Source organism: Pyxicephalus adspersus, chromosome 2 (assembly GCF_032062135.1).
Source record: "Pyxicephalus adspersus chromosome 2, UCB_Pads_2.0, whole genome shotgun sequence".
In the NCBI taxonomy this organism is placed as follows: domain Eukaryota; kingdom Metazoa; phylum Chordata; class Amphibia; order Anura; family Pyxicephalidae; genus Pyxicephalus; species Pyxicephalus adspersus.
In genome coordinates, this window is record NC_092859.1 from 118371290 (window position 1) to 118390397 (window position 19108).

A 19108-nucleotide genomic window follows, 5' to 3' on the forward strand; every position below is an offset into this window, starting at 1 on the left:
GTAATATATATTATAATATAGATAATTAGACCCCTTATATATTAAAGAGATAAATGCAACTCATTCCAAATAAAATTAAAATCTTATCGGTCTTGGAAAAAAAATGTGTAATACATTAAACTAACCTACACAAGCTAAAAGATACAAAGTGCATAACTGAGGCAACTCCAAAACAAAACAATGTCCAGAGACTTAGGGGGAGTAATAGGAAATAAACCTGACCTAAAATACCCCCTAATTAACCATTGGATATCCCTAATTATCTAATTGGTTTCCTCTTACGCTTATACCATTTTTTTTAGTCTGATCTGTTTCTGTAACTCCACATGAAAAATAAAAATAAAACTTCATAAAATGGGCAGCACGGTGGCTCAGAGGTAAGTGTTCTGGCCATTGCAGTGCTAGGTCCCAGGTTCAAATGTCATCAAGGACACTATCTGCATGGAGTTTGCATGTTCTCCCCGTGTTTGTGTGGGTTTCCTCCCACATTCCAAAAACATGCAGTTAGGTTAATTGGCTTCCCCCCAAAATTGATCTTAGACTGTGTTAAAGACAAATGACTGAGGCAGAGACATTATATGGTGAGCTCCATTGAGGGACAGCTAGTGACCTGACTATGGACTTTGCACTGCGTAAAATGATGGTGCTATATAAATACTGTGTAGTATTAATAATAAAAATAAAATGTAAAAGCCTTTTATTAATTTCCCTGTGCTTTGTTGCAGAACCCTAATTTATGTGAAAAATTAAAAGATAAGAAATTCTAAACTTTCCCCACTCTGCTAAAATTCTAATTCCCGACAGGAAGTGACGTTTAATCTCCCCATCAGCAACAAAAAAAAAAAAAAAAAACCCGAAAAAAACAAAACAGGCTCTAAACTTGTATTATTATTTGAAAAAAAAAATAAAAGAACTTTATCCCATTTTTGTTGTTTTGATTATAATTTAAGAAGTGACATGATATGACAGCCTGGCTCTATGACCATCCCGAGAAGTTTAACATAATCTGGGCTCCTTGGGGTGCTTATATAGTATCATACACTATTTAATATCTGATATATCAATAGATGGGATCTTCGGGGGAAGAGGAGCTGTATAGATTTGTGGTGACCAGGACCCACTACCCTTCCCTTTTACTTTCTTTTGTGGATCTTTCTTTTGTACTTTCTAACTTAGTATTTTTTATCTGGTTTGATATATGGCACAGTCTCTTGGGAATGCAGGTGGTCAGACATGTACTCTGCCATATTTGACAGGAGTGTTAGGCCATGTGGGATTATGGAAACTGTTGTCATACTATGTATTATACTACCATGCTATGATTTGTACACGTTAAAGCCTATTTTGATGTACACATGCTCGATTAAATCTATACATAACTGGCAGTATCAAAAGTCTAGCGCTCCATACGGAATTACTACAGCTGGAATCCCTGCACCTCTTGGACTTGGACTGGTTCTCCTCATTACCACCTGAAATAACTGTATTTTTTTTTTACCATTCTCTTCTTCTTGGATGATGTCTGTAATCATTGTATGGTTTATATGTGTTCTATGTTTGTCCCCTTGTTTTTGGAAAAAACACATTTATATTAAAAAACAAACAAACATCTTTTCAAACTTGCCTACTCGTCTTCTTCTGTCTCCTAACTCACTATTCACACGCTAATCCATACCTCCCCCTCCTATTGTGTGCTACTTCTCCCACCTCTTAGATTGTAAACTCTTCTAAACTCTTCCCCTCCTGTGTAATTGTTAATTGTTTGTATCAGTCTGTCATTTGCAACCTTTTTAATAATATGTTGGCACTATATGAATACTGTTTATTAATACTAAATATATGAATACTGTTCAATTTTATTATTATAATTATAATAAAATAATAATAATATTAATAATAATAATGAACACTGCTGGATTGTGGGGCCTAATTTTTCTGAAATGACAACACCTTTGGTATACAAAATGTGGATGTAACAATCTCCTTTTTCTGAACTCTTGAAAATGAATTTCCGCATTATGCCTAAAACCTAATCCTGAAACAATACACTTGGTTTTTTGTTACATCAACAAGGACTAACCAACCCTGAAACCGTATCCAGTGTCACAGACAGGTGCTTCAACTTGGCAAAAACAAAGACAAGGTGATATTCATTTCACATATATATATGTTAAAGCACGTGCAGCACTATGCGTTCTATGTGGTTCATATGACATACATGTGGATGTTCTATTGTTGGTGTGTTTGGTGTTACATTTACAGATAACACCCATCTAAACCAGAGAAATTTTACAATATGAGGTCTTAATTGTGCACCCTTGCATAAGACCTAACCTATCCATACCATAGAAATAGATGCAGAAAAAGAAAGCTACAAATGCTTTGATATTGCTTATTCCACTGACAAATGATCCCATATGCATTGGTGCCTTTTTAATCAGAATTCTGTTTTTTTTATTAGGTACATATTAAAAACCTCTTTTGGGTTTAACATAAAGCAGAACTATTATCTAGTTTAAGGCTTTTACACAAAAATTATGTGAAAGCATAATAAAATTAGTGCTCTTTGGGAAGTGTGATCTTTTTTAGTTTGATAGAAACTTTACAAAATCGAAGTACAAAATGGTAAAAAGTTGATAAATGGACTGTCAACTTTAAAAAAACACAGCCATTGAGGTAATCCAAAAGGAAAAAGAAATAAAATATACATACATATATATAGAAAACTTACATATCCTATTCGGAAACCTATAAGGAAGATGAGAAAAAAACAAAGCACTCTCCAATTTGCTGCAACGGGGAACAACATTTCCTTTCTGCTCTCCCAAGAAAATAAGATATTCCCTAGATCAGTATTTCTGGTGTCATTATTAAAATGTATTATTCTGTGCATTTAGAAATTCATCCAGCATTTATTTAATATATTCTATTGAGCTTGCTATAACGACTTCCCGCTGGAGTCTGTTCTACATTTTTCACAGTCCCTACTGAAGAAGAATTCCTTCTGTATTTGGAGATTTCAACCTCTTATCCTCCTGATTCAAAGAATGACATCTGGTCTTTAAAGTGAACAATTTTGCAGCAAGCCCACAATATGGACCATATATATACTTTTACATGGTGATCATATCCCCCATTACAGCACCTCTTCCCAAGGGAAATAAATTCTTGTGCTTCCTATCAGTATAGTTGCCCTTCTCTGCACTGTCTCCAGTTTTACAACATCCTTTTTGTGAACTATTGCCCAAAACTGCACTGCATGTTCCAAATTGCAGTTAGAATGATATTATTAAGTCTATGATCAATCAAAACACTCATTTTCCATTATTGACTTTCCCGTATGTATTTACTGTATGCTGTTAGCTCACAAGTGCATATCTTCACATTTATCAACAGTAAATGTACCGTATTTTTAGAAGGGGATACATTGACACAGAGTGATTTTTTAGTATTTTGTTCAGAATCTTTTTTTTCTAGGTTTTTCTCCTTTAAAATTGGGTGCGTCTTATAGGCCGGAGCGTCTTATAGTCCGAAAAATACGGTAATCTGTCCTATTAAATAATACACTCAGGTCTTCTTGTTACAGACATCTTTAGGCACCCTATTCCAATACTTAGCTTCTACTACAAAAATGGCTTTTACTACATTACTTTTAATTCCAAACTCTATAATATTTTTAAATTCATAAATAATTATAAATATGGTAAAAAGTAAAGGCCCTAACACTGAACCCTTGGGTACACTGCTGGCAACCTTAGACCATTCAGAGTATGAATCATTAATCACTACTTTCCGATCACGATCTGTAAGCAAGTTTTCGTTCCATTTAAAGATGGAATATTCTAAACCTACGGAGCTTACTTTGCACAATAAACAACTATGAGGTACTGTGTCAACTCTTTTGCAAAGTTCAAGTATACTATATCCACTGCAATTCTATTGTCTAAAGGTTTTAATTGCTTCCTCATAAAAAGATTTATTTGACAACTTTGACCTTGATTAAATGCACTTATATTATAATTTCCCATTACAAACTCTTATGTGGTTTTAATTAAAGAACTGTCTCCAGTATGGAAGGTAAACTTACAGGTCTGTATTTACTTTGTAAGGACTTTGGTCCTTTTTAGGCACCACACTGAGTGTTTTCCACTAAAGAGCCTATACAAAATAGAAACAATGGCTTTGAAATATGTAAATGCAATATAAAATGTATTCTAACTGAATTAGTTTATTGGTGTATGCACCTAATGCAATATAGATGTAGCCAGATCATAACATGTTTGGTGCCAACAAAATACTTAACGACGAACAGAGTTGGTGCAAAGTCAAAAACTATTGACAAATACATTTAACTTTTACTGTAATTCAGACCTACAAAGTTTATCCTCTGTTCCTATGTAGGGCGATGGTGTACACATATTTTTAAGGAAAATCAATGTACTGTACTTTGCATTGGGTACTTCACAGCAAGTCAAGCTTGTCTATTGTTATCTTGATGTTTGACAGACCACTGGTAACAGACCACACTGCAAAGAACTGCATCAATAAAACTAGAGAGAACTAGAAACTATTCCAATAATGAGAGGAATACCATGGATAGCATTTAGGCAAGTCTTGGATACTGTATGCTGGAGATAAATTTAAAGTTATTGGCATTCCTAGATGCAGTATTGTCATAGTTAAAATATATATCTAAGTCAAGGTTTTTCTTAAAATTTTTAAAAAACTTTTTACAGGTATTTTTGTCTCTCTGGTTTTATGTCTCCCTGGGAAGATATTATTTCATTTCCAGACACACTGGAAAGCAAGAAGAGAACCTTTCAAAAGAAGTTGAATTCCCTCTTGTATAGCTTTCACTAGAATAGACAGATTTCTCCTCATCTCTTATTCTTTTAAAATTTTGTTATTTTAAATTTGTCTTCAATTACTGACTTAGTGGCAACCACAAGGACAAATCCAGAAAGCTGCATAATGACTAAGCCAGCATGAATCTGCTTCTATTCTTGGTATAGTCAGTATTAGACTGGGTGTTTTTCAAGAAAAGAAGAAATACTACAATAAAAGGCAAGTGTAGACATGACATAATAATACACAAACACATATATAAGTTGATCATTTTTGGGTTTAGATTCACGTTAGGTAAATATTCCTAAACTTATTATACCAACTTACCTGCATGCGGTTTAGTGATACCCAGCAGTTGTCAGGAAAGTCTTGCAGCATAGGTACTAAAAATTGCAAGCAGCCATCCCAGTGGCAAAGCAGCAACATCATGCCAATCAGATTAACAATGCGTACCACAGCACTTGCCAGGTCATAAGTCATATGGAAAATCTATGGAGGAAAATATTCTCAATTAAAACACTAGCATAAAAAGATAGAGCAAAACCAAAGGTTTGCAGCAGACAGTGCTGTAGATGCAGACTATGAATATTGTTTGGAATCCATCATTTTTCTTCAGTTTTTTTTCAATACATTACATTCATTACATTTGTAGTTCCGATTTGAAACACTGATATTACTAGACCATTCAGGAACAAAAATCAGAACCTACCTCCTCCCACTGGTGAATGTACCGGATAAGCCTGGAAAGTCTTAGCAGACGTAGCAAGCTCAGCACTTTAGTGAAACGTACAATTCGTAAGGCCCTGGCAGTCTTATAAACCTCTGAGTCAATACGTGTTTCTACAATAAGAAATATATAGTCCACAGGGATGGAGGATACAAAGTCCACAAGGAACCAACTTTTTAAATAGCGAATCTTAATGCGTTGTGGATCCAGGATAATTTCTGTATTGTCCTCCACTACTATGCCTGTTCGAAAGTTCAATACCAAATCCACAAGGAAAAAGGTGTCAGAGACAACATTAAACACAATCCAAGCTGGGGTGTTCTCCTCTTTAAAAAAAGTGATGCCCACTGGAATAATGATGAGATTTCCCACCATCAGCAGTAACATAGTGAGGTCCCAGTAAAACCTGTAAGAGAAAGAATACACTGTAAAAGCATAATTATCAGATTCAAACCACCTCATATATCGGTGCCTGATTTATTAAAGCACTACAAGGCTGAAGAAGATACACTTTCCACATTTAAGCTGAGTGAACCATTCCAGGTTTTCTGGATCACCCAGCTTCACTGATAAAAGTGTATCCTCTTAAGCCTTGGGGAGCTTTAATAAATCAGACCCATAAATGTATGTATATATATATATATATATATATATATATATATATATGTATATATATACAGTTAGGCCCATAAAAATAGAATGGTTTGTTTCACCTGCTGTGTCTGGTCACAGCAAAAATCTTCCACATACAAGCGCACCCCCCTCCCCAAATCAACTTCAGGCCTTTTATCCTTTTATGACATAATGAAGGAATTGCTCACACCAGCCCATGAAAAAGCCTTTGAGTCAACTGTCCAATTACTTTGGAGCCCCTGAAATGCAGTGATTGTGTAAAAAAAAAAAGGCTTTAGTTCCTCACATTTTTAAGCAATCTTTTTGTTCAACCCACTGAATTAAAGCTGAAAGTCTGCAGTTCAACTGCATCTGAGTCTCTGTCCAAATTTATGGACCTAACTATATAAATATTTGCCACAAGGAAATGTACAATCAACAGACTCTACTTTTTTTCCAGGATACATTCAAAAAGAGTTCTGGTATGAGGTAGAAATAACACGACTATCCATTGCAAGATGTCCTTCACTTTCACTTTTTTACCATTAAATAATAACAAGCTATGAGTTGGAAGTAAAGTAAAGCGTGAAAGCTTGAGATGAAAATCACATTAATCATTGTGGAACAAGGCCAGTAATGTCAGAACCACGTGTAAAAAGCTTGTACATGACATTAGACCATTAATACATGATGGACGTGATAAAATGTACCTAATAAAAGGGTTTAGCTCAGGACTAATGGAAAGAAGAATGCCCACCCCCACACACATGTGGATCCCAAATAATCAGTTTGAGAAAGCCTGCACCTCAGAGCTGGTTGTTGTTTTTCTGATGCAGACGGCTATTGGTTTTAGTTGGGCAGACAAAGATGCACTGTTTTTCTTTTTCTAACACTAAAAAAACTCCCACATAGAAATTACAGCACTAAAAGTCTCCACTTTTGCATGGCCTCCACTGCAAGATATTTATATTGTTTAAAAGCGTATAATGAGGATATATAGTTGTAAAGTAGTCTATAACAAATAGAATTGGATTAGGGAAAATAGACCTTGCTTTAATTTGACATCAAACTGAGAAGATTCTGAAATAGATCAGAGTACCCAAAAGGTGCATTTGACCTGCAGATGACCTCCTTCTGACCTGCATCTTACTACTTTTCCATTTTAATTGACTTGTATCACGTTGACAATAACTAAATGCATACTGTTATCACAGGACCACTGGCCTAACATCAAAATGTTGAAACATGATATTCAGTCTACTATGGTTGTTAACTAGTGCAGATTAGGCTATTCCTGACTAGATTTGGTAAAGTGGGACACTTATGTGTAAAAGTATAAAGTGTTATTAAAATCTGATGTATAGAAATAAAACCTAGCACACTCCCCAGAGAATCTGCATAAAACACTAAATTAATCCATTTAACATTTAGGTTTACAGTTTAAGATATAGTTTTTACTTGGTAACTGAAGTTATCAGATGCAAGCTTTTAGTTTTAACTTTAACTAAGGTAACAGTTGACTATAGTCAGAATTTTTCTATCTCTTTTTTGCCACACCATTTTTATTTCTCTGAAGATTTTTAGAAGAATTGAAGATGAAGAATTAGGTACTTAAAAGACTGAAACAGATTAGTTTAAACATTTTTCATGAAAGCTCAGCTGACTGGAAGTGTCATGGATTTGAATCGCTGCTGTGAAGAGACTGTAATTGCTGTGTAAACAAGCCAGGAAGACCACAGTGGCAATAAAAGGTATGTGAGCAAAAAAAAAAAAATGGATATGACACAACCAGGCAATATGACTGCTCCTTTCACTACTGTACTGTGAAGAGTTTGTTATGCCAGACTAATTTATCTTTCAAGATGCAGGCCTTGGGGACCCAGTGAATGCATGAAGCAGTATAAAAACATAAAGGGTAGTACTGAAACAATAAAAAAACTTCCCACTTTAATCAATAGCTCAATTAGTACATAACTCTACAACATTTAAGTTACTAAGTTTTTGTACCATACAAATACATGTCTGCATTTGTAATATATATATATATATATATATATATATATATATCCCAACATTGAGCACAGGTAGCCTAGGAGGTAACATCCTCAGCAACACACCAGAATCTTAGACTTGCTCAAGGCAGCTAAAGATCTCCGGTACATTGGTACATTTCTGCACCAAATCCAACAAAGCAAAAATAGCAGCTGTTCAGTTCAATTTATAACTAGCAAGGGAACCGATGCACATGGGTAAGACAATACAAAGAACAAAACAAAAATTCCCAGCACACTCTATTACAATTCTGTACAACAGGCCTAATTATTTTTTTTCAGCATTTTAGCTTAAAAACTCGTAGAAATTATTTTACAAGGCATACAACAGCAGTAAATGTTTAATTACTTTGGAAATATCAAGTTTAATAAATGTCACAACTGTGTTTGCATGCATGTTCATCTATATTATTCTTTACACAAAACTGTATTTCAGATACAACTTTCCGGAAAACTAAAAATGAATTCCCTCTTGTTAAAGAAGTTGTAAACTCAATCACTAAACATTCATGTATATTCTAAAGAAATCATTATTGTTTTAAAATCTACTGCTTTCATGAAAATAATACTTGGTTAACATGCCATGTAAGTCCTTGTTTAGACACATGCAGTTATGAGGTGACATTGTCCGGCCTCATCACGAAGCCCACCAAAAGCAATGCCAAGACACTGAGGTACAGCAAAGGATGAAGAAAGATGAAAAAAGAAAGGTATTTGCAAAAAAAAAAAAAAAAACAAAACAAAAACTGGACATCATTGTCTTTAGATGTAAGTTAAAAAGATTTTACATTCTCTGTTGAACTTACGGTCAGATTACATAACAAAGGTGTGAGTTGAAACACTTACAGTTAGTCCCCGAGTTACATACAAGATAGGGACTGTAGGTTTGTTCTTAAGTTGAATTTGTATGTAAGTCAGAACAGAAACATTATTTTATTAAATGCAATTAGGACAGATGTTTGTCTCAACATATTAATAGGCAGCATGGTGGTGTCAGTTACCGTATACAATCCTCCCAAACAAAGCAACAAAAAAATCTTTATGGAGCCTAGACATTCCTTAACTTCTGGAGCAAGCTGAGCTTTCATATGCAAAAATAAACAACTGCAGAGTTTGTCTTGGTCATTAAAGAGTTACAAGATGTTGCAGAAAGAACTCCTTAAGATCACCCACAACCTCAGCTGTGTTTAGCAAAAGATTTCTTCTGCAAGTCATGCTAACCGCCCCCTCCCCCCTATACAGCCTCCGTCCTGCACACAGCAAGCAGGGAAGCCCCATTCTATCTAAGAGTCGTCCGTATGTCAGATGTCCTTAACTCGGGGACTACCTGTACTATATTTGCTGCCTGAAAACTAACCGAGCAGTAGCCCTTTCCTTGCATGATAGTTGGTGTAAACCTTGAATGGCCTGCTCCAGGTATCTGAAAGATGCAGGGCAACCAATCTATTCTTTTGAATATGTAGCTGTGTGGAGCCTTAATTCGCTAATGAAAACCTGCATACATCAAGTCTGATTTATTAAAGTTTTACAAGACTGGAGAAGATAGACTATCATAGGAGAACCTGGTTGGTCCAGGGAATTAATTTCTTAAAAACCATTTGCTATCAGTTGCCAAATGTTTTCCATACTGGACCAGATCAGTTCCAGGTAATTTATCTTCTCCAGTCTTGGAGACCTTTATTAAATCAGACCCACTGGCATCTACAATGACTGCAATTAAGTATTTTATGTTGTCAAAGAGATAACAGCTGGCAATTTTCACCCCAGATATATGAAAATTATAGGTAAATTACTTTCTGAATGACTGAATCTGACAAGATAACTGGTCCATGTATGATCACCTTTATTCAGCCACATTAACGTATTTCTGTGAGTACATCACCCATCACCAATTACACTATAAGGTGTTAAGTAAGAGGTGCTGACTGACAGTGATTTCTCCATAGAATGGAACCACAATATGTTCTACTTTGAGAATGCAGATGCATGCATGCTACTTGTTTTCATAACTAAATACATAATAGTATACAACTATTAATACCAGGTTTTCCTTCCTGATTTTGTGAACCCACTTGGCATTAAAAAAATGTTACACTACAAAAGCTTATTATTATTGCTTTTTTATTCAAATAGGTGGGGAAGACCTCAATTTTTATCATCATTTTAACCACTTTTCATTATATCTTCTTTCTCTCCAATGAGAACGCATGTAATAATAAAGTCCACTATAACCCCATAAACTACCTCTGTGCAAAGCTGAGAAAAAGCAGAAGGGTGAAGTTGTGGTGGTATCATCTGCTATTTGAAAATCCACCAAAAAAAGTAATATAGAAACTCCCCAGCACGGGTTTTAGTCCACACAAAAATAACTAATTAATATGATTAAAGCTCCCTGGGTAAACATTTAGTTTGTTTTTACATTTTTCTTTTCCACAAAGACAAGCTCCAACTGTGTCATGGGGAATAATTTATATTTTATGCACCAGACCTATGTAGCTTTGACATTCTGGGAGACAATAGTGGTCAAGGGTGAAAAAAGTGCTATTGTTTGATACTTCCCCACCTCATAGATTGTAAGCTCTTTGGGGCAGGGTCCTCCCCTCCTTCTCTGTCACTGTCTGTATCTGTCTGTCATTTGCAACCCCTATTTAATGTACAGCACAGTGTAATTGTTTGGCACTATATCAATTCTGTTTAATAATAATTTATTTAAATAACCTATAATTTTTAAGGAATTCTTGGTTGTGAATTTTATCTTTATTAAATATTGTAGATAATATTTGTATTATAATACACATTTGTAATACAACTATTGTATGATCATGTAGACTATTGTTGCTCTATAGAACAATGTAATTTAAAATGACTGCTACACACCACAGTCTTCTCCTTTCAATGTTATCAGAATGACCTTTGCCGACCATTATACAGACTGGTCCTATTGACTTCATTTTGTGAGCTTCAGATCTTTGAGCTAAATGATTCAAATCATTAGTAAATCACTACTTTGGCTTTGCTTGCGGTCAGTGAGAATAAAGTCAGTAGATAACAAATGCCTTGCACCATGGGATTGCACAATATTTTTAGCAGACACACTCCACTACACACGTTATTGTATTATGCTGCGACTTTTTGAAATATAATCATCAGATGGTATTGCTGTTTCTTTAAAAGCAAGAAAAAATTTGGTGGGTGTCACAGAATGTCATTGCTATGGAGCAATTCTTCCCATTGTGATTTTAAAAGCAAAGACTTTAATTTGGTAACTGATGAAGTTGGCTAAATGGTCCTAATCCTAACTCAGTGTGCAAACGCAGCAACAACTGTTACGCAGCAAGTGTAGAATCATTCAGTTTTTCCATTAAAATGTGGGCTTCCACTACTGCTGCTGAGAAGGCATTGCTGAAAGCTGGTTTTATCAGATGAAACTGTGTTTGATAAACTAGATTGAATTGGATGACCTAGTTTTCTGAATACCCCTTGGCACAAAATATTGCAACTTGAACAAGGAGAAAAATATTTTGAAATAACATGAATCAAAACTAGATGATGCCTAAGCTAATACAGATGGAGCATGTTTGTCTGAGACAGCCAGCAAAACTTGTCACATGCTGGGTGGTAAAAAAATTTGCAACTTTACCCAGTGGGATTAGAGAAAAGAAGCCTTCACTGCAAAAGAACATTATCAGGAATTGGATGGGTTACTATAGACAACAAAGAAATTTTTGTTCCCCATTTTGCAGATATTTGAGAATTTGAGCCGTTACATCACAAGCCAAATCAAAACTCTGCTCGGCTCCACTTTATTGGAGTGGACTTTAGTTCCACATTCAGTCTGGGATCAGACCCATGGCGAGATCAGTCATTCTCACATGACTCCTCAAAGGTGGCACACTGCCAGCTACTTGGCTGCCCAAACCAGCATTTGCACATTTGACAGCAGGCATTTGTTGTATATCTGGCTGCAGTAGCGATAAATGTAGCATTACGAAAGGAATCAGTTCAGTAGCATGAGGAAGCAGTTACGACACTGCAACCTCACCAGTAGTCTGAACATAGCCTCAAGCTGAACTCCATGCACAAAAACAGCTTTAAATGTAATATATTCCTTAGTAGACTCCACTTTTTGTCCACCAAATTCTATTGCAAAACTCCAATCATACTTTGTAAAAGTAGTGTTGACACCAATAATGTAATGCACATGGCTTGTGCAATGACCCAAAGGCCCATCTGCTAGAAGTTGCTCTAAGAAAAGAAAAGGAGAGGCGGATCCAAGCCCAGTTACCCCGCACAAGGAAGAGAAGCAACTGCAACTGATCCTGATTACACAAATCCCTTACACAAAGAAATGTTTCATACTAAAGTACTGCATAGATATGAAAAAAAAATAAAACAGGCCAAGTTAGACTACACATGGCTCTTGTATTCAGACAATGTTCAGCTTTAATAAACATGTATAACAATGTATATGGAATATTGTGCAAAGGGAGGAATAATTCCATGAAAGCACAAATAATGTAATATCACCCACAATTTATCAGACTCCTACCTGTCCTTTAAAATGCCCTTCTTATTTAGGGGTAGGAATGTAACTGATTACAATGAAATATTCATTCTCTAATTTGAAGAATTACAATTGCAATAATGCTGCTAAAGATGAGCAAAAAATCCACACAACCTAAATTGTACACAAAATACCTCTTTTGACAGTATTAGAGAAATCATCCATAGAAAAGTAAAGAATATTCCCACATTTTATATTTGAGCCGGATGTCTTACCTTGTAAAACAACTAGAATACAAAACGCTATTGGGAGAAGAAAAATTCTGCAATATAATGAGGCTAGATTCGTGATTTTGCAGTTTGATACATTCTATTTTGATCTTGCAGTGTAGACACAAGTTCACAAGATCTCATACACGTTTGACAGTAAATGACTTCCTCTATAGGCTGACTCACACCTGCAGCTATATGTCTGGAGATTTGCTGGTCAAAAAATACATTCAATATTCATAATGGTTCAACTAATCATGAAAGTAAAGGTGATTTCCCTCAGCATGCCCAAAGGGCACACACCAGGCTTTATTGTAGCTGTAGCTATCTGTTGCACTGTTGTACTGGAAGAATTGCGTCTCTCCCATGGGTAAGCATGGGTTAAAGAGTATCTGAGAACTACCTCCAGTCACAGGGGAAGGGATGATGTGGAAGACAGAGCTGGTAGGGGGAAGGGAAATACCAAGCAGGCTGGAAGCTGGGGATGAGGATTTTTGAGAGGGGCTTGAAGGTGTGTTGTGTAACAAGAGGTTACATCCGGATGATATTTATAGATATAACACACTGCACTTGATAGCATGCGTGCACTAGATTTATCACGTGCAGGTGAATGTGCACATTTCATCTATTACCTGCTTTCTGATCAGGAAATATGAGAAAATATTTGACTTTCCTCGCATTGTGTGAAAGGGGTTTTATTCATATCATTCTATTAGAGCCGGGGTATCTCAACCTTTTGATGACTCCAGACCCCCCAATAGATTGTCCAATATGGTCCCATACCCCCTTTACTTGACTGTCGAAAATTTAAATTCAAATTTAAATTTGAAGTAAATACACACAAATGTAGTATAAATAAATATAAGCAGTTGCAGAAAATGTCAAATGTTCTCGAAGATTCTATCGCGTTCCATTCACGTACTACTCATATATAAATTATTAGTCCCATACCCCCAGCATTTGGTTCCCATACCCACAAGGAGTATGGATACCCCCGGTATTAGAGCATTGGTGAATATCTAAACGCAGGTTTACACGTATAGAAGAGTAAACATGGGCACAATGATTTCAGCACCACGGACAGCTCTGTCATCCTCTGGTCACTGCCTACAAGTGTCCGTTCACACTGCCTCTGCTCAGATTATAAACCTTCATCAGCAAGATCGAGAGGACACCGGAGGGCATCTAGGTGAAAGCTCTCAATTCACAGCGCAGTGCTACGTGCAAGGTAATAGAATCGCTCATAAGGGTGCCAGACCGTCACATCTCATAGCTGTCTCTGCAATGAGCGTTCCATGGCAGAGCCCAGCTGCTGCCCCCCCCTATACTTCAGCTGACACTAGATTCTTGATGAGAATGACTTGTGCGTGCAAGAGATTGAGGAAAGACCCTCAGCGGGGCCTGTGTAATCATGTCAGAGACGAGTAATTGCACTGCACTAACCAATTAACTTTGTCTTTTTCAGGAAAGCTAAATGAAAAAACACAAAGAAGAAATAACTCATCTTATCTAGTTGTATACAGCGATCATATTTTATCAGGATAAAAATGTGCTTATATCGTTACTCATTTATATATATTATTATTATTATTATTATTAATAATAATAATAATAAATAGGATTTATTTAGCGCCAATATATTACGCAGTGCTGTACACTAAATAGGGGTTGCAAATGACTGACCAATACAGACAGTGACACAAGAGGAGGAGAGGACCCTGCCCAGGAAAGCTTATAAATATATATATATATATATATATAATATATATATATATATATATATATATATATTCCATTCTTTCTAAAGTTGCACACTTGACACTCCTTTTGCACGCTGGTTTTCTTCTTATCAGTTGGTTAGTGTTTTGTTGTTTTTTTTTACATTTATTTTTTCTGGGGAAATGCAGAAAAAGGCTTCTCTACAAAATTGCCTGGTATCTTCATATAAGTCCTCATATGCTACCAATAGAGCTAGACACTTAAAATTATTCTGTCATCCAATTTTTTTTTAATCTGCCCTCAATTACTTTCATTAAATTTGAAGCTTTCTTCATTCTTCTCATGAGAAACAGTGAAAGCATAAGGGACGAGATACAAGACATGCTTTGTCTTTCTTTTCTGGTCTGGCAGTTAGGAACAAGAAGCTGGCAGGTCATTTCTTCCCATGGAGTGGAAGAGATAGCAGGAGATCAGTGAAACGTTTTATTTCTCTGTTCACTGGAGGCAGGAACAGGTCTGGCAAGGAAATCAGGCAAAGGTAATAGGCCCTTGCTCCAATTATCTAAAGCATGATTCAAAGCAAGAATCAATGTTAAGAAGCACACTGAACACCTCCATTGGACTGGTTGCTTAAATCCAGCAAAGCCTGAAGACACTCAACCCTCCTTGTATTGCGAATCTATAGTTTAGAGAATAAGCTTCTTATAAGCTAGGGCTCAGTATATAGCTTAACACTATTTATTTAAACAGATAGTTCTGTATGTTCTATATAACCTAGAAAGTACTGCCAATGCATGCAGAAACAAGAAAATTAGCTCACCATGGTACATTGGCTTTTGGCATTCAGGACCCAGCACCTGATCGTTATCATTGCTGAGGTTTTCATGTCAAAACAAGTGTATGAAATAGTATCTTCTATTACTCCTTCACCCAACACCTAATCCTCTCCTCCCTTGAGCCCAAAAACCTAACCTAAACCAACATTACTATCTAACTACTCTCTAGCAACTACTGTAACTCCTAAATGATATCTATACCTAAAAGCTAAAATGTAAACTAATCCAGCTTGCCAGACCTTAAATGCAACATATTTTTTTAATTTTTCCAGCTAAGAACATTTTTCAGCAAGTACAGAAATACCATGCAATCCTGCTAGAAATGTAGAGTCCTTTCACTTGAGCTTAACTCAAACCACAAACAATAATATTTATCTTGTGCAAACTACTAATCTTTCCATGGCCTATACAATAAGATGAAGAATATGTGTGTGACAACCATGGGTCCATCAGTAGATACAATAAAGTAGCAGACATAGCCACCCTAGGATAGAAATATTGATTTGCATAAATAAAGGAAAAAAAGCCTGGAAAAGCTAAAACAAACACAGGCAATCTAAACTGCAATGTATTAAATGTTTTGGCATTCAGATAACCTAAACTTGAAATGCTACTCTTAAAACCCAATACGAATAACAAGTTACTTTAACTGTAAATGTATCCTTGACCATGAAACTACCTAGTCTTAGCATCAAAAAAGCTACATTGGATTCTCCAAACAGAACACAATATATATATATATATATATATATATATTAATGTTTGCCTTAGCATGCTATAATATATATATATATATATATATATATTGTGACACCAATGCAGGATTGGTGGTGGAAGGGTATATTTGCCCAAGATTCCTCTCCTATGTGAAGTAGCAGGTGGAAGACTCTCACCTGTGAGGTAATTAATGAACAAGCACTGGAGTGGGGATATAACATAGAGCCAGGAGCTCAGTCAGTAGCTCTCTGCTTGGGGACACAGACAGGTGGTCAGTGTGAGGAAGCTCTCTGCTTAGGGACACAGACAGGTGGTCTGTGTGAGTGAGCTCTCTGCCTTGGGACACTGAAAGTCGGTCTATGTGAGGGAGCTCAAAAATGAGTAAAAGGTTGCTGGAAGCTTGGTTTTCAGCCGACAGGAAGAAGTCCTCCAGCTGATAGACAGGGACGTCTTATGTATATTAAGTGCCGGACAGGCGAGGTTTTCTTTTGCTGTTGTGTTATTTTATCTGCAACTTTCAACAAACCTGGCTACAAGTCAGCTCTGAGTTGGATGAACCAGACAAGTGTTCTTTAACCCCAGCAAAGGTGATCCTGAGCGTAACCACTCACAAGATATATATATCATAGCATGCTAAGGCAAACATTAATTTCAGAACTGAGTAAAGAAAGAATGTCTAACAAAATTTTCATAGCACCAAATTTAACATACATAGCTTTTTTTACCCTCCCTCCTTGGTGACCACCAAGAGTGCATATCTCCTTCCATAGGCACACATTAACTAATTAGTGGGCTTCCTCTAATCCTTAACAATTGAATTCCAGGCAAACAATAAAAAACAAATAAGAAAATAAAACAGTGATGTACTTTTTTAAAAAATGTTAATAAACTGTATTTTAAATGCAACCAGTGTAAATACCTACATTTTACTCAATTTCATTATTTTTCCATGCAAGAGTACAAAGATGGGACACTGAGAGAGAGTAGTACAGTACTCTAAACCAGTCGAGTGCTATGTATTTAAATGTATTACAAGGAATGTGCTGACAAAAAAAGGAGAGGAAATGTAGATGTCTGCATTCATCACTCAATGTCCACTCACAGGCTTAGAGTATGAAGGGACCATAACTCTGTTGTTAAGCTGCAGTACACAAAAGCACTGTATGGAAGAATTGCTAATCTGGATGGACAGAAGGACAAATCTTTTGCAGGTAAACCTGCAAATTTTAAGAAAAGTATCTGGTATTTGCAAACATTTTATAAACCCCATATGGAATAAGTAGTTTCAGTGCACTGTTTCTTTTTATATTGTGTTATATCTAATAAATAAAACAACTAGATAATAAAGGCAGCAATATTATATTATTTTCCATATTTACATACCATGACATATTATGCAGTGGTTGCTGGAAAATATAGAAACATCAGTGCCTGCTCCAGTGAAGCTTACAATCACATGTCCCTGCCACATTCATACAGACACATACAATGGGCAATGTGCTCAGAATCAAATTAACTTGCTAATATGCTTCTGAGAACATGCATATAAGAACTGCATCTTTATATCATAGTTGCAGAGGTAGTCAACAAGATATGCACTGCTTTGTCCTTCCCTTTTATCCATACATAATAAACATTACAGGGAGCTGCTTCACAAGAAATGATGCAAGTATGTGGAGACTGGAACAGCAATCAGTACGTTTTTTTGCAAAAGCAAAAAAAACTGGACCAATAGTTCATGACAACCAGACTTCATACAAAGCAAGAAATCTGGCTTCTACTGGTAGCTGCTCCATTTTTCTTTGTTTCATATGCATATGCATCACTTCGACAATGACGGGTATGACAATGACAGGTAGCGGCATTAGTGGAATAGAAATGTCACTTACAGTGAAAAAAACTACAGCAGTGGTAGGCGAAGTAGCAAGTAGAAGTATGCAGTACACCACAAGAACTAAGCAAATGCCAATATACAGTATTCAGAACAGGCAAATATTAATTCTGATTAGATTCTATGGCTTACAGGGGCATGAATGCAACATTAATTTACCTTACTGAATGGACTCTGAGATACCAATAAAGGCAGACAATGAAGTGGCTGTTCACATTGCATGAATGTTCAGTTTGCAAAACTTATGTTTATTTTTGCAAAGTCAATATTAGGAAATATTATGAATCTGTGTTCATGCTAAATACTTCAACACAAGGATAATTCAAAGAAATAAAAAACAAGACTTTTGTTAGAACATGGTTGGGTATTTAAGGCAAACAAAGATTTTTCTTATTTACTAACATTTATTTTTTAATATTATGCTAAGTGTACAGCCCGTACTTTTTTTTAAGATAGATTTAAAATACATTCACTATGAATGTCTTAAAATGTAAATAAAATAAAAAAAAAGTAAACTGTTTAAATTAATAAACAACATTTAAATATAGAAATCAAGCTCAGAAATCCTTTGTCTCTATACTGAGCTCACCCCACTGTGCTAAGTGCCTACATGTCGAGGTCAGGGATTTGTATAATAAAAAAAAAAAGAAAGAAAGAAAGAAAGACTAGACACCAGCATGATTCCACATAAATATGGCTAAAGGGTAAAATGTATCTACAGATTCTTTAATTCATAAACCCTTGTATAAAACAGTAAGGGATCATTAATAGGATGTACCTACAGTTTTACAGCTCCAAAATATAGACATTGGTGGTTAATATACATCATTTAAGATTGTCCGAAAAAATAATGCAAGGATTTTACTTCTTATTTTGCACCTTTCTGTCAATGGTTTAGTAGATTGATATTATTTTGTAATAATATCTAAATCAGTGT

The 19108-nt window shown here is 35.7% G+C and overlaps 1 protein-coding gene across 1 annotated transcript in view; it reads right to left on the reverse strand.

Annotated features, from left to right (window-relative positions):
* Positions 1-19108, reverse strand: part of HCN4 (hyperpolarization activated cyclic nucleotide gated potassium channel 4) — a 68733-nt gene that overhangs the window by 19308 nt on the left and 30317 nt on the right. The window contains exons 2-3 of the mRNA XM_072402128.1: positions 5555-5978; positions 5173-5334 (exon numbers count right to left, since the gene is read on the reverse strand). Coding sequence (XP_072258229.1) covers positions 5173-5334; positions 5555-5978 — 586 coding nt within the window. The remainder of the gene's footprint in view (positions 1-5172; positions 5335-5554; positions 5979-19108) is intronic.